Here is a 16715-nt window from a genome sequence, read left to right as displayed (position 1 = left end):
GGCAAATTATAAACTTTAGTTGCCGTTATAAATTTATTCATATTTAATTATTTTATAAGGTATTGTATTCTAACTTCTTCATGACTTGTACCACCGATATAATCCAGCATCATTAAAACAAAAAAGTGAAGTAATATATCATATCCTAAGGACTACACACACAACGATGAGCAAGAGTGAAGAACCATTTCTTAACATCGCGTTTTAACTAAAAAAAAACTTAAGGATATAGTAATAACACATCTTTTTCTCATGAGCAAACAAAGTGGCAATATCATTTAATTTAGTAAAATGTGTCACAACAGTTTCAATTTCGTAACCATGAAAAAGATCAGATTGTACTATAATGATTAAATAGATGTATCTAGAACTAAAATACATTTAAATACATCTATTTCTATGATAAGTATATCCATAATCTATAGAGTATATCCATATGAAGGAAGTATTTAGGTACAGAGGAAGTATCACGGTTTAATGTTTAATTGCTTGTGGCCTCCGCCAAGAAACGTGCGTACTTGGTTTACGCTTTCTGGAAAGTTAAACCTGAGTAGCACTATGAAACCACCATCTAACTCACGTGGTCACGCTAGCTTTACACTTTTGGTAAGAAACCATCTAGAATCAAGCAGCCACAATATTTTACAACTGTCCAAAGAATCTTTCTGTAAAGTTAATCCTGAGTAACACGTCCGGCGACATTTTTTGAACCAAACACATGACGCACAGGTAGGTAACATTCCAGATGACAATCACAACAAGAAGCAAGTGGACAACGTGCTAAGCCAACGACGGTGTAACAGTTCTGAAACCTCCGAACAGAATGCAGCCAGCAACAAAACATGCGGTACACCACCATAGTGCAGACAAACAGAAGCTCGTGCTACCACGGAATATGAAACTACCAGTGAGAGGGCCAATTTACAAGACGGAGGCGCAGACACACTACTACTCTACATCGTCGGCTAGGCACTAGGCGAACTAACAAGTCTACGGAAAAACATCAGCGATTTTTACAAGGTCAGTGAGCTGAGGGTCTTGTGTTTGGTTGACTGTCACAACTTGCTTAGCCTCATGGCACGTGTGTCATTAGACTTGGTCATCGTATAGCTCAGCATGCCACACTTGTGGCTCTTTCTTTTCTCCCTTGGCCGCAAGTAGGCTCATTCCCGAAAAAAGTTAGCATGATTATGACTTTTTTAGCATTCAACCAAACAGGCCCGGGTAGTTTCGAAGCTGAAGTCTCAAGTTGGGAGATATGAAGACATGGCCCTTCTGAAATCCAGATTCATTGCAGAGCCGGCGAAAGGTGGCACCCCGTCAGGGACCCACAAACCACCTCTATTAGGGAACATGATCTTGGGATTCATGCGGTCCTTCTCAGTGCTTGTCTGCTCGGATGGCGCTTCCTTTTTGCTATTCACGAATTCAAAGAACTCCGCAACTTGCTGGGCATATCTGCATGAGCAAAAGATCCAAGCTTAAACAGAACATCCAGTAAGGCAGTAACTAGTACATAGAACAGCATAGCCATAGCCTAAATGAACATATAGTGACACAGATACACAAAATGCATATGGCCTAGCAAAGGTGATTGTTCAAATACAACTGGCACTACAAAAAATGACATTAGTTTTTTTTAGAAAAGGAGGTTAAACCCCCGGCCTCTGCATCAATCGGTGCATACAACCATTTTTATTAATTATTCCACAAAGGTCTGACAAGATCATACATCAAGCCAACCGAAGCCACCATTCACACATACAAACATGATAATGTTGAGTGCTCTCACTCTCCATATCAAAAACCGATGTCATCACCGATCCATCCCTATAACGTATCGGAACAACAATCAGTGCAGCAAACCTAAAGCGTATACCACTTGTACACGTTTTAAAAGCCGCCATCATCATCGAACCGCTGTTCCATCTTCAAGAGAGAGATCCGCATCACCCTTGCTAGTCCGTCCATTCGTCGATGCCACCACGGCCCCCAATGGCGCCACCGGCCTACGCTCATCCATCCTGCCATGAAGGCTCCGTAAGATCTATTGTGCGTAGCACTTGCCGAGCAGGCATGACTCCACCGAAGCTCCGTTCAAGACGAAGCCGCTCCACCGCCTTCCAGCGCTGCTCCAGAAACAATGCTCCCAAGAGAGACACGACATCGTAGTACCGCCATCGTCCGATCTGGAAGACTAGATCCTAGGGTTTCCCCCGAAGCAACACGAGTGGGTCAACAGTAATTACACGACGATGCCTTCGTCAAGGTAACGACGCAAAACGCTGCCATCGGCTCGATTTTCACCGGCAACTATGTCTTCCCGACTCGCAGCCGGGACTAGATGACGGATCTCAAGATCCAACCACTCAGCCTCAAGCCAACCACCTCCGACGGAGGAGATGACCGCCACTATCGGCTGCACCGGCCAGAATAGATCTGATCATAGGTGCCGCCGAGCAATCCACCAGGCCCTCCACGCCGTCGCATATCTGAAGCCGGATGACATGCCGCCGCAGCATAGCTCGTCACCGCCACCCAAACCATGCCAGCCGCGGCACGCCGCTGCCCGTGACAGGCCTGCCCAACGTGCCTGCAGCCGCCGTCGCCCGAGGCAGGGCCAGCCACCGCCGTCGTCGACGCAACCATCGCTGTCGCTCCGATAGATCGGTCGTGCCTCCGCATGTGCAGGGGCCCCGCACCACCCCTGGGACACGGGAGAGAGGGATGCCTCCGCCACCGCCGTCGGCCCCCGAGCGTTGCCCGACAGCGACGGAGGCAGAGGAGAAGGGCGCGCGCGCCCCTGACGGCTAGGGTGGGGCGCCGCCCGAGTCGCCCAAGCGGGGGCGACGTGGGGGCCAAATGGGCCAGGTTCCTCCATCAGGTGAGAGCGTCATCTCTTAAAAAAATTGTTTTGCCTGCCTAAATTGGGGGGAGAATTTCACTTCCCCGGCCTCTGCACCAACTATGGATGCATACGGCCTTTTAGGTATGAGTACTAGGATTTTTAGTCTCGCTTACACACCAAGCCTAGCATAATCCTCAATAAATGAGTGAGTATCAGGTAAGCCTAGTCCTCAAGAATAAATAGGAACCTAAATTCGTCTCCGTGAGGATTCAAACCGAGGTGTTGGGTTTGTACATCCACTCCCCCAACCAGTTGAGCTAGGCTCACTCCCCAAAAAATGACATTAGTACAATGAGGTTTTGCAAAACTCACTTTCGTTTGGCTTGTATGTCTCTGTTGAAATCAATGTCAGGTTCACAATCCAAGACCAGAGCAGGAACCTAGTACATAGCAAAAAGTTTCAAACACCGAGATGCTTTAGAATTAGATAAGCATACAAAAGCACGTGAATATATCTACCTTTTGGATGCTAGAATGCATGTGATCTCCTTCCAGGTAAAAGACACGATCCCGTATTCCTGGAGGCAAGGAGCCATCCATATGCGTGGGCAGCTGACTAACTGATAATACACCACTGCCTCCTCCTTTCGAAGGAAATAGCCAGCTCTCATGTTTCTCATGCAAACCTTGTAAGTAGTCAAGGCTAACACCACCTTCCTCTGATCTTTTTCGGAGCATCATCCTTTTATGGCAAGTATCTGGGCTGGCTCTTAAGTAAATAAATCCATCTGGAATAAGGCCTGGGAGCGATGACACCACTGGATCGAACCAGGAATCATAGATGCTGATCTCCATCTCATTCATCCAGTTAGCTTCATGAACAGCACGGACAAATACCTGGTAAATATTAGAATTTAGTTCCACAGCATATACCAGTCTGTTGAAGCAGGAAAAATAAGGAAACACTCGGTTCCTCTATGAACTAGCATGAGCAAGTAAGATAGACCTACCATCCTGTCACTGAAAACACTTCTTTCCATTAGTCTGAGAGGTTTGATGCCACCTGAAGATTCCCTTTCTTGCATAACCCTTGTCACAAAGACATAGTTCTGGAATGTGTAAGCATATCTTTGGGGCTCGGCATAGAATGCATCCAGTATATTGAAGTGGTCAGGGCCGACATCCTGCCACTTAGCAACAGGTTCAGGTACTATTTCTACAAGATCACGTAGTTCAATAGTCTCATTAGCTATTCTCTGGAGAAAGGTGCTCTTTCCAACACTGATATTTCCTTCCACACAAAAGGTTAGCCTCTTCTTCTGAGGAGGCTTGGATGAGTTGGTATCCTCTAACTCCTCAACAACACTCTCTTTGATGAATGAAGTTATACTCTCAGCATGATTCTTATGTATGATGCCAACTGAGCTCTGCAAGAACTCAACCATCTTCTCACTAGACTTTCCAAAGAACTGCAGATGCATGTAAATTACCAAATTGTCAGTATAAGTTAGGAGAGCAACATTCAAAAACAGTAAATAACATATATACTAGTATAATGCAGCCAACACAACAAACAAAATAATAGAGTAGCAGGAAGCTATAGTATCGTATGCATCATGCTGATGCAGATGCCGGAGGCAATCCTCCTTTTCTAAAAAAAAAAGCTATAGTATCCTATTACCATTGTTAGCTTCTCACACCACTTGAGTTATCAAAATTCTGTCCCAGAATGACATAAATAACTTGCTTATCAGAGCATGCAAGAGCAAGCGACAAAATCAATCTAGAGTTCTGAATTTCTGTCTGCCAAGCCCAAAATAGAAATAAAATGCAGCAGAGTTCCCCTGACTATTACAATGTGAATATAACGAGAACTATTGGCATTAGCATATCAGAGTATCAGCTTGTGTACTTTCAGAACAATCTACACGAGACACACAGATGTAACAATACTTGCACGAGAGCTGTTGACCAAAAACTGAAAGCCTGGAGAGCTGGCCACATGTAACACTTTTTGACTTGTGGTAAGTGTTTGTGTAACGATTTCAACGTCGGTGAACAAGAGGCGCGACAGAAATGCACGCTGTCGGGTAGCATTTCCAGCAACCCGACCACAACCAGGGAAGCGCGCACACACACCTTATCCCTGTAGAGCTGCTTGAGATGCGCGACGCCCTCGAAGCCGTTGTCGACGAGCTTCCTGAGGTTGCGCGGGCCGACCCCGGGGATGGCGAGGAGCTCCCCGCTGCCGGCCACGGCGCCGACGCCCCGCAGCCTCCTCTCGGCCACCGCGCGGGGCCCGTCCCCGCCCCGCCTCTCCTCCTCTGACCCGGCGGCGTCCCCCCCGCGCCTGGAGGCCGCCTCGAGGGTGCAGAACGTCCCCTTCCTCGCCCCCCCTGCGCAGCGCAGCGACGGCGGCGGGCCCCGGCGCGCGGCGAGGAGCCGCGCGGGGGAGCCGAGGCGGAGGGAGGGCATGGAGGAGGAGGGGAGCAGAAAGGGCGCCGTGGCGGCGTCAATGAAGGTGGACGCGGCGGCGGGGAGGAGGGAGAGCCTGTGCATCTACGGCGGCGGCGGCGGCGGCGGTCATCAATGGGTGGGTGCGGGTGGGGGCTAGCTAGGGTTTGGGGAGGGTTTTGGCTCGGAGTTATCCCCCGCGGCCTGTGACTGTCGTCGGGAAGCGGGAGGGGGGAGGCCGCCGAGGTAGAGCGGTCTCGGTGGACCGCGGGTGGGTCCGCCGGCAGCGGTGCACGGGACTAGGCTGCCGGGTGGGACCGCCGGGTCGGGGGCTGCGCGGGCGACCGAATTGTTTGCGCGCGGTATGTGCGCTTGCCGCCGCATCGGCGCCCCGGTTTCGGGACCGCGTCGCTGGAACCAGTGTGTGTGTGGGCACTCGCGTCACGTGCGGGCCGCTGCCCGTTGGTGGTTGGGCCAAGCCCAATAAATAGGCCCATATACGACGCGTGCTTAATAGGCCCATGTATGGGTCACCCACTGGCTGCTTAATATTCTTATTTATTTATTTATTTCGGAAGGAATGTGTTTATTTTACAGATTGCTAAAAGGAATTTCGAAGATATTAGTAGTAAACCATGTGCAATATATAAAAGTTTATACTCCCTCTGTAAACTAATATACGAGTGTTTAGATCACTACTTTAATGATCTAAATGCTCTTATATTAGTTTACGGAGGGAGTACTATAATATATAAAAAGTTCAATGTGTTGTATGTTTGGAAAAAGTTGTCTCGTATTTTCTGTTTTACGGAAAGAATGTTCATTGATAAAGAAGTTCATCTATTTTAAAATTTTAATGTATATAGAATAAAGATGTCCATACATGACTAAATATATGAACACATGCTGCTGGGTAATTTTTCAAGGTTTTGCCTAAATAAAAGAGAAAAAAAGAAAGAAAAAACAGGCAATAAGTAAAACTATAAATATTTCTAAAACCCAATATGCATTGGTAAATGTAGGGGGTGTCCATGCGCTACAACGATCATTTATTTATCTGTTGCACTAAGTACAGAAAGATATTGCTAAAAAAATATGATTTCTCGAAAGAATTGTAACACTCATGCGAGTTGAAGCCCTAGCTGCTGCATAAACCTTGAATTACTGGGAAAGACTGGGGTTGGCTCTCCAGCTCAGGTGTTCCTAAATGAACAAGAAAATGGGAAACGAGTTTGTTTTGTTTTCAACAAACATGTATGTGTGTACGCTCGCAAATTTTCGTTAATAAATAATGCACGTAATGCTTGTTTTCGTGGTTAGAGGCCTTGGGTTCACGTATATTAGGATAGGTCACTACATGACTTTTTGGTAAATCTTCAAGGGTAACCGAATTTGTACATATTTTGTTTTGTTTTGTAATCTTTTGGCTCCAAATGTGGGATGGGTCATCCATGATGAGGCTAGTCTGATGGCTAACATGGCGACATAATTTTTCCTAGATCCCTATGTATCGGAAGGGGGAATGGACTACATGAGACCCTTGATATAGTCCTATGCAAGGTCAAAGTTGCAATTTGAATTAATATCTTTTAGTCCCTTAGTCGGGGAAAGAGGTAAATGGTGCTTTGTTCGCAAATGTTTTTCACGAATGCCTCGGGCCAGGATGGCTTTCTGACCCATTATTTCAGCGACACTCCTAATGTATGTCTAGAGGAAGTCACGGGTCATGGGCATTTCCTATTTGACGTTGTATGCATCGATTTGTACTCTTTTTCGTTAACCGGCGCGTGCAACAGCTACTCCCGCATCTTAGTCGGGCCGACTTATACAATATTTTTTTTCCTGTTTTCTAAATTGTAGATAAACAGCAAAAATTGTGCGCGACGTAGGATTCGTACTTACGTCGCGGGTTATCATTGAACGAAGCATAACCAATTCGACCACATCACTAGGTGTGAATATTTTCCTTTATTTCTCTTTTTCCTTTTTTTTTCTCTATCCTTTTGTACTTTTTTTTTCTAAATTCATAATTATTTTCTACAAATAGAGGAAGTTCTATTCTAAATCCATGAACAAAATTTTCCAAAACTCATGATTTTTTTCAAATTGATGAACTTTTTATAATTTTTAGAAGTTTTTCTCAAAATTGATGAACTTTTTTGAAAATCAATGAACTTTTTCTCAAAATCGCAGAACTTTTTCAAAATCGATAATTTTTTTCCAGAATGGATGAACTTTTTTCAAAATCGATGAACTTTTCAAAATCAATGAACTTTTTTAGAAAATCGATGAACTTATTTCAAAACTGATGAACTTATTTCAAAATCGATGAAATTTTTCGGAAATTGATGAACTTTTTTCAATTTTGATGAACTTTTTCAAATTTCTGAACATTTTTTCAAATTTGATAAACGTTTTTGAATACTGATGAACTTCTTTTGAATTCTGAACTTTTTTAATACATGAACGTTTTGATTTTGTGAACTAATTTTTGAATACGTGAACTTTTTTTGCATGATCTTGAACTTCATCAGTAATATGTGGACATGTTTTCAAATAAATGGAAAATATAAAATATAAATGCTATAGTGTAATGCGCAATAAATGGTGCGGATACGTTTCTATTCTTTAGACCTTTCGCGTTGTAAACATTCATTAGCAGTTGGGTGGTCTAGTGGCTAGCCTCCCCGTGTGCAAGCGCGTGGGCGTGAGATCGAATATTAGTGGCGAGGTAGTTTTGGTGGTCATTTTTCATGTTGCACGATCGTGGGCCGGCTGGGCTGCTGCAGGTGCCAATTCCCTTGCGCGACGCTGAAGGCGCAACGCGCAATAGGAGGTCCCGGAGCCATGAGCTTCGCGTTGGTCGGGACAAGGAAAGAGTTGACTTAATTAATCATACAATGTTACTGTTGATCTCAAAGGTACCAAATTCACTATGCTCTCTCGATTCCGCTTTATAAGGTTGTGTAACTTGTGTTGACACACGAACACATCATCGTGTATCCTCGACGCTGAGGGATGATGCACTGCAGCTCACCTCGAAGGAGGTCCAACCGACAACGTGATAGGCAAAACAGTCAGCGGACGCTTTTGCACACCCGAAACCTCGCACGTCCGGGAAAGACCCTGTTAGGGAGTGCGGCGCTATGCGCTGCCCTAGGTCTATTTTCTCGTCCCTAGAGCCTCGGGATTTGGAGCTCCCAAACTTGAGAAACAACAAAGAACTAGAGGGAAAAAAATATGAAGAGATAAAACGTAGATGAAAAAATAGTATGTTGATGTTTCAATTATGTGTGTTCTTTCAATCGGCCATCACCTCCACTATACTTAAGAGGAGCTGGACTTCCCGTATAATCAAATAATTCATTTAGGCTTTCCTTACAAGAAAATTACATTAATTCACGTCCTAGAGTTTTAGGCTTAGTCTAACTCGGATTCAACCTGAATCTGACTCAAACATCTGTCATGCTCCTTGCAAGGGCCCTAAATAGTAATTGTGTTCATTAATTAATCATGCGGGTAATCATGTGTGAACAATAATCATGGGTAAATAGTAAGTACGGCTGAACTTGCAAACCAACTTAGAAAAATAATGCATACAGTAATCTCCTATTAACATTATTTCTATATACAAAGTACTTTAAAAAACAAAAACAAAAATAAAATAAAAAATGAGTTGACACATCAAAGACAAGAGACCCTTCTAGCTTTGTGTAATTGTCACGATGACATGACATCCGAGAAGCTTGCTACAAAAAAATAGAGCTCAAATTAGCTTCCTCATTTTTCAAATTTTTTTCTTCACTTGGTGATTTAACACGTGTTTATTCAAGCCATCGTCATTTGAATAAGTCCACCGGCTAAGCTAGCATGTTCCTTTGATGTTAGTTTTTGTTGACTGGTCGTTTATTTGTATGTTAACTATTCTTGGGTTTTGTGATTCTCTCTTTTGTTGATGTGTCTTTCATTGGTTCAATCGTGAACATGATCGGTTGTTTTCATAATTTCAGATGTCTTTGTATTCTCTGAAAGGCTCCAAACCGATCCATCGATGTGTATGCGTGTAAAATCCCAAGGATACCTTAGCCTTACTTCTTTCCCACCGCTACCCTACTTCTTTTGCCTCTGCATCAATACACATCGTTGTGCTCGGCGTACCTGCACCTGCCACGACGAACATCCTCACATCGCTGTCATTGGCATCTTGTACATGGCCACCACCGATGGAGATAGACGTCATCTCCTCGACGCTCAACACATATGGCTTACATGCATCAGCGCACATCCTCCATTTGCATCCTTTGTTGCCCATCTTCCTTGTGCTCCCTTCCATGTCCTCCACCAATGTCAAGCCTTGGGCAACTGCCACCTCCCGTCTATGTCCAAGTCGCACGAGGCTCCACTCCATCTAGAATGGAGTCCTCCACCACGCCTCTTTTGGCGCATGACTCACTCGACTCTCTATCCTACCGCTCCTTGCTAGCGCGACGCTCGTGCCGTATCTCCGGCCCTGGGCATCCATCGGTCCAGCGTAGTCCTACGCGCACGCGATCGGCAGTCGATGAGATACATGGTCTGCTTCGTGACGGGGCTGGTGATGGGGTCGTCGTACGCCGCCCATGCGCCAACTTGACCTCTTCCTACCAGGTGCTACCTCCCTCAGACCTCCCTAGATCCACATTGATCTGTAAAGCATCCCTGGTGAGGGGTGGAAGCATACATGGTCATCGACACCAAGCCATGGATGCACGCTAGCCTTTTTGTCACTTTTTTGACTTTCTTATTGCTTTGTGACGATTTACGTGGCATGATTATGTGGATCGAATGGGTTTTCTTTGTTTTACCAATATTGAAACCTTTCCGAAGCATCCACCACTTCACAACTCCACTCTATAAAAAAGGCTCCTCTAGAAAATGCTCTCTCAGATCCTATCCTTCTCAGTCCTCGGTCAGCCAAAAAAAGGAAAAAGTACACCCCTGGCGGCGACTGCGGTGACGAGGGCGGAGCAGTGGCGGGGTGCCCAAACCGACATCAGAACAACAACACAATGGCCTCTCCAGTATCCACCCGTCCTATCCCTTGACTTTTAGTGGATCCATCACCGACGACCATCACTAGAGGAGCTGCGGCCAGCACAGGGAGTCGTTTGTGGAGGAGACCAATGTGGTGGGTGGAGGGACGATGCGTGCTGCTTGGGAATGACCCGGGAGAAGGCTCAACGGACACTAGCGGCGCGTTTGGTTGCCTGCATGAGGCTCAACCAGGCCCGCGTGGGAAGAAAACAGGTTGTTTGGTTGGCTGCATACACCGTTGGGCCTGCATGGCATGATGTTTAAAGCACACCTGGGCCTGGCTCCCTAGGAACGCTTGAATCGTAAGTTTCTCCAGAGTCAGGCCCGAGCGGTGCACGTGGGCGGCGGCGACTGCACGCGCGCATCTGCTACTTCTTGAGCTTGCGTTGGTTTTCCTTTGAAGAGGAAAGGGTGATGCAGCAAAGTAGATAAGTATTTCCCTCGGTTTGTTGAGAACCAAGGTATCAATCCAGTAGGAGGAACAAGCAAGGCCCCAATCTTAGCACCTACACAAACAATCAAACACTTACACCCAACGCTAAAAAGGGGATGTCAATCCCTTCACGGTTATTTGCAAGGATGAGATCTGATAGAGATAGATAAAAGATTGCTAGAACTAAAAGTAAAACAAAAGTAAATAAATGGCAGCAATATATTTTTGGTATTTATGGTTTATAGATCCGAAAGTATCATATGGAAAATAGACCCGGGGGCCATAGGTTTCACTAGAGGCTTCTCTCATGAAGGAAAATGATATGGTGGGTGAACAAATTACTATCGAGCAATTGATAGAAAAGAAAATAATTATGAAGATATCCAAGGCAATGATTATGCATATAGGCATCACGTCCGTGTCAAGTAGACCGAAACGATTCTGCATCTACTACTATTACTCTACACATCGATCAACTCCTGCCAGCATCTAGAGTATTAAGTTCATGAAGAACAGAGTAACACATTAGGTAAGATGACATGATGTAGAGGGATAAACTCAAGCAATATGATGAAAACCCCATCTTTTTATCCTCGATGGCAACAATGCAATACGTGCCTCACTACCCCTACTTTGTCACTCGGTGAGGACACCACAATATTGAACCCAAAACTAAGCACTTCTCCCATTGCAGGAATTACCAATCTTGTTGGCCAAACCAAATCAATAACTTGAAGAGACTTGCTAAGATATGAAATCATGCATATAAGAATTCAGAGAAGATTCAAATAATATTCATAGATAATCTGAACATAAACCCACAATTCATCGGATCTCGACAAACACACCGCAACAGAGTATTACATTGGATAGATCTCCATGAAGATCATGAGGAACATGATATTGAAGAACAAAGAGAGAGAAGAAGCCATCTAGCTACTAGCTATGGACCCGTAGGTCTGTGGTGAACTACTCACGCATCATCGGAGGGGCAATGGAAATGATGTAGATGCCCTCCCGTGATCGATTCCCCCTCCGACAGATTACCGAAAAAGGCTCCCAAATTGGATCTCACGGGAACACAGGCTCCCGACCGTAACACCCCAAAAATCGGGTTATCGATTTTTGTGTTGTTATTCCTTCCTAGCTTTTCTGTCCCGGAGTTTTCCTCTGGAATTTGGCAAATGACCAGGTGAACCCAGTCTATCCTCAACCTCTCTGTGCTTTTCCCATGTCCTTGTGCCAGCTTGTACTTGCTCAGTAAACTCCGAACCTCTTGGAAACTCTAGCTCCGAAATATTGGAACTGGGAATCCTGTCGTTGTGTTTTCAAAGGAGCCGTCATTTCCCTTGCTCTGTTGAGCTTCCAATTTTTCCCAGAGATCATTTATCTCTCATAGACCCCAGATGTGCAAAAACATTGCCAAGTCATATGCAATATTTCCCCTTTGGAATTAATTCCTGTTTCTGCTTGTCTGAGGAATGAAATCCAAGAAAATATCCATCCATCTCCAATGTTCATGAGAACTTGTAGAAATGTTCTTTGAGACCGTATGAAGCTCTCATAAAATATTGGCCATCATAGAATAAAGGAAAATTGCATTTTCCTATTTTAAGCCAATATTCCCATTTGGGGCCTTTCCAAAAGAACTACCATTTTGGTAGCTGGGAAAAATCCCAAATAATTTGTGGAGCTTCTCATATCCAGCGTCTTCATTTGCCTAATTCATGAGTTGACTCCAAATTTCAGCCATTTCCATTTAGCCATTTGACCCCGACATCATCTTCTTCATTTCTAATCAGTATGCCAAGTTACAAAGGAAGTACCCCATAGACTTATTGGATGGTGCTGAATTTTGGCCAAGATAATGACCTTAGTGAGTGGTCAACCTCAGCCAAACATCATGCCAAGAGGTGCACTGTGGTGGCCACACCATAACACAAACACCTTGCTGTTAGAGACTATTTGACCTTGGTTCTTTCACATCAGATCTGTAGCATGAAGTTTGATGGGTCAGTTCAGCTCAGTGTTGCTTGGAGAACACCCCAGACAAGGTTTGTCAGCTTAAGGGGCAAGGCAAGGCCATGGCCACGTGGTGACCATGGGCAGAGCGTGCCAAAACAAAGCTCTGTGCATTGAGGTCGACGGGAGCTTGTCTCCAGCTGGTTCTAAGCTGTCCAGGGATGTCGTCGAGCTTCCTCCGGCACGTGTGAACACTCTGGAACCCTCTCCCCCTCGTCCCCCTTGCTCCTGGAGGTGCCTGCCATTGGGATCTCGCCATGGATGCTCGAAGCTTCCTCCGACGTCGCGAGAACTCCATCCCTTGGCTATAAATGGAGTGTCCCGAGCCCCGTGTCGACCCTCGAGCACCTAAAGCCTCCTTACCCCCTTCCTGCCGAGCCTCGAGCTCCCCCTCCTGCCATGGCCGCGGCACGGCTGCCGCACCTAGCTCCGGCTGTCCCCGGCGACCCGGCCGCCTCCCTTGGTCACGGTGGGGCACGGGGCACCTGCCCGAGCCGCCGGTTGCACCTCCCGCGCATGGGAGCAGCAGCAGCGACGACGGCCGGCGCCTCCCTCAGCCCTAGACGGAGGAAGAAGAAGGCGTCGGGCAGGAGAGAGGGAAGGAGAGGAGAGAGAGAGAGAGAAAGAGGGGTGGGCCCGAGGTGTAAGAGAGAGAGGGAGTGAATGGATAAGGTGGGACCCGCCCGTCGGTCAGACAAAGGAAGTCAACCCCCGCGCCCGCGCGTTTTAAGTGAAGACGTAAACGGCAGAATACGCTTTCGGTTTACCGAAAGCGTATTTTCCCGAAAGGCGCCTTCTCTTTTAAACCCAGCCAACCGAACTGCCTAAGTTGTGGACGTTCACTCGTTTAGACCGAAAATGAATAAATTTTTATTTGTTTTCTGCCTAAACAACGAACGACCATAACTTTGCGCTCGTAACTCCGATCGAGGTAAAACCAGCGCCCACGTCTTCGTCTCGTCGAGCCCGTTTCGATAGTACCATTTTCATATGATGTTTGCATAGTAGAAATGACTGTTTTTCCCTTGCCTTTGTTTGAGCCTTTCGAGAGGAAAACCCTCTCCGACAAAGCTTCCCGGTGTTTTATTGCGCTCCTTCCCGGAGTATTCGTCGACCCCCAGACAAGCCAACCTCTTACCATGAGCTCCGGACCTGCGTGATAACTTTGCTTGCACTCTGTGTGTTTATTTGTATCATCTTTTAACCCGCATTTATATATAACTGTGACAGTATTAGTAGTAGTTACTAGTATTACTTTTCATCCAACATACGCCCTCAGATGTTGCTATTACGTATTAAATTCATAATGCTTATATCCGAATACATAGTGAGGTGCTGTGTGTGACGCTGACGAACCCTTGCTCGCATTTCCTTTAATAATGGCACCATGCCCGAGTCTGTGTTGTGTCCGGCCATCCGGGGTGGATGCCAATTTTATATTTCTTTTGTCAGCAGTTGTCCCGTGTTCTGAGCTGCTTTTCGGCCGTCGCGGACAACTGTTGAATTCCTTTCCGTAGCGGTGAACCTATGTTGTGAGCTGTGCTTTGACCGTCTTAGGGAACTGCTACTTTCTTCTTATCAACACCATCTCATGCTCTGAGCTGCTTTCCAGCCGGGGTTGAGTTATTCCGGTAATGTCCCATATCTGTGTTATAAAGACCGTTCTGGTGGCTACCGATTTATTTGCTGATTTTATGCGAGGGTTCCGAAGGTCTACCGTATAACTAGATTCTATAAAAGTAATAGTATGCTATACTGTTGAGATTACTGTCTACGATTACTTTGTGTTTTATCCGTCAGTTTCTGAATGTAGTTTAACAGTAGTGGCTTAATCTTATTAATTATCGGATTGCGGTGACATCGTAGCGTCAGCCATGACAGACAATATTCAGGATAAGATACCTAGTTGGTTGATCAGAGTCACCTGTCCGGGCCCATCCGCACAACCACCTCTTGCCGATATGGGACGACCATGACTTGAGCTGACCGCGTGATCTCTCACCAGTACCTCCAAAGAGGGAGGGTTATGCACGCGCGCTACCCTGATCAGGTAGGCGGTGATAATCCTTGAGCCCAGTTAAGTGGAGTTGGGTACCCGTCCCCGGTTGGGACAGTTTTGTTTGGCGATGATGGTGGCAGGTGTCATGAGGACACATGGCACCCACGGCAAGACTCCGAAGGAGAGTGGTTGCCGGTGGTAGGTTGAGAGAGTCACGGGTCAGGAAAGTCTCGTTGGAGCAATGCTGGTCCACCCGAATGGGATCACGAGGTCAGTGCGCCAGAGTGTAGGTAAAGTGTGCAACCTCTGCAGAGTGTCAAACCTATTCGAATAGTCGTGTCCATGGTAATGGACAGCCCGACCAGACCTCAGTAGATGGTCAACCATATTGATGTTAGTAATGATGGAAGAACTCGTCTCGTGTGAACATCAGAGGATGTTGATAACATGATATGTTAGCGAAGGGAAGGCTATATGACGACTGGTCAGATGACCGTGTGATGTGATCCGTTCAGGTTGGATTACGAGTATGTCGAGGGTTGTGGTACAACCCACGAGAGAGTAAGTTGATATTCGGTGACAATAAGTTGGTTAAGTAATTGTTGTAATCTTGCCATGCTAGTGAGGTAGATTACATGATTAGTCCATGCCATGCTAGGCTTGATACATATTTTTCCTACTAATTTCGTGCCATGCTTAGAATAGTTATTATATAACTATTATGCTTGCTTTGTTATCTGCTTGTTTGGATGCTATGTATTTGGTTGTCTTGGGAGTACATTCAAAGTACTCACCTGGCCTTGCACGTGGCCACTTGCAGGAGAAGACTCGTCGTGCTAGATCGTAACCAAGCCAGTCCTGTGAGTTATGGAGCCCAGCCAGGGACGTCGATGCCGGTGTATCAAGACCTCTGCTGCCATTTAGCTGGCCTTGGAGTCATGTAATATTGTTGTAAGCAATAGTATTGTAACACTCCATCATATTAATAAAGCCATATTTGCCTGGAATTTCTATATCATGCTCTTGACGTGCGTCCGGTCCTATCCTGGGGACGAACGTGTGTTGGCCCTCTATCGAGGTGCCACAAGACTTGGTATCAGAGCTAGGCTGGCTATAGGTTACCCTAGCACCCAGACCACCTTAGAATCGACCAGTACTGAGCCCGATAGATTTGACCCGTCTCTGGCATCCGACATGGCCACTATTGACCAATAGATGGCGCAGTCGGAATGGACGTATCCCTACCCAGTTGTCCGCCCACCCAACCACTCTAGATTGGTTGTGACCCTACCCAGTTGTCGGCCGTGCCAGTGTATCTTCTACCCGGCACGAGAAGGATTTATGCCATCTTGGTGTGTTCCAGCCCGACTGCCTATTTAAACCCTTCCCACTTGTGAGCCGTAGCTCTCCCACCTAGTAAGTTAGAGCCTTGCAAGAGAACCCAGACCAGTATCCCCAAACCAGCAGCCATGGCCTGTTCCTCCAAGACACCCACTTTCCACAGTCAAACCCTAGCCAAAGGTTATGCTGGCTTCCCGCCCATCCTTTCTAGTATGCTCTCCCGAGCCTTTGGCCTTGGTAAGCCCCCAGTGTATTTGGTGTTCCAGTCAAAAGCCGTCCCCCATCTTTGTCGGTTCTATGCAAAGGTGCATATCAACCCAGGGCCAGCGGCGAATGGGAAACCCACAAATATTCGTGGCCATCTCATGCCCACTCTTGAGTTGGCTGTCTAGATAGCCGCTGCGGAAGCTATCACCCGTCTTCGGCTTCAGTTTCCGCAAGTGGCCGAGATGCAGGAGCTTCGCTATTGTCCCCCTGCATCAGACACATGCTGCAATTCCTCCGACACAGTAAAAAATGAGACCCAGCAATAGCTTGGCTGATCC

General features: G+C 46.3%; 1 protein-coding gene across 1 annotated transcript; it reads right to left on the bottom strand.

Moving 5' to 3' along the window:
• Window positions 1-760: 760 nt before the first annotated feature.
• LOC123446378 lies at window positions 761-5422 on the bottom strand. The gene is made up of 5 exons (XM_045123008.1): window positions 4988-5422; window positions 3859-4317; window positions 3368-3745; window positions 3221-3288; window positions 761-1458 (listed from the first exon to the last, which is right to left on the bottom strand). The coding sequence occupies exons 1-5, from the start codon at window positions 5405-5407 to the stop codon at window positions 1245-1247; spliced, it is 1539 nt and encodes a 512-aa protein (XP_044978943.1). The 5' UTR covers window positions 5408-5422; the 3' UTR covers window positions 761-1244.
• Window positions 5423-16715: the final 11293 nt, after the last annotated feature.

This window comes from Hordeum vulgare, chromosome 1H, assembly GCF_904849725.1.
Source record: "Hordeum vulgare subsp. vulgare chromosome 1H, MorexV3_pseudomolecules_assembly, whole genome shotgun sequence".
Lineage (NCBI taxonomy): Eukaryota > Viridiplantae > Streptophyta > Magnoliopsida > Poales > Poaceae > Hordeum > Hordeum vulgare.
This window is presented reverse-complemented; position numbering and strand designations above follow the sequence as displayed.

Coding starts and splice junctions, on each gene's coding strand:
- LOC123446378 (XM_045123008.1), bottom strand. CDS start 5,407: ATGCACAGGCTCTCCCTCCTCCCCGCCGCCGCGTCCACCTTCATTGAC. Junction 3,746..3,858: donor GTGTTTTCAGTGACAGGATG/GTAGGTCTATCT, acceptor AATATTTACCAG/GTATTTGTCCGTGCTGTTCA. Junction 3,289..3,367: donor TGCATTCTAGCATCCAAAAG/GTAGATATATTC, acceptor GCTATGTACTAG/GTTCCTGCTCTGGTCTTGGA.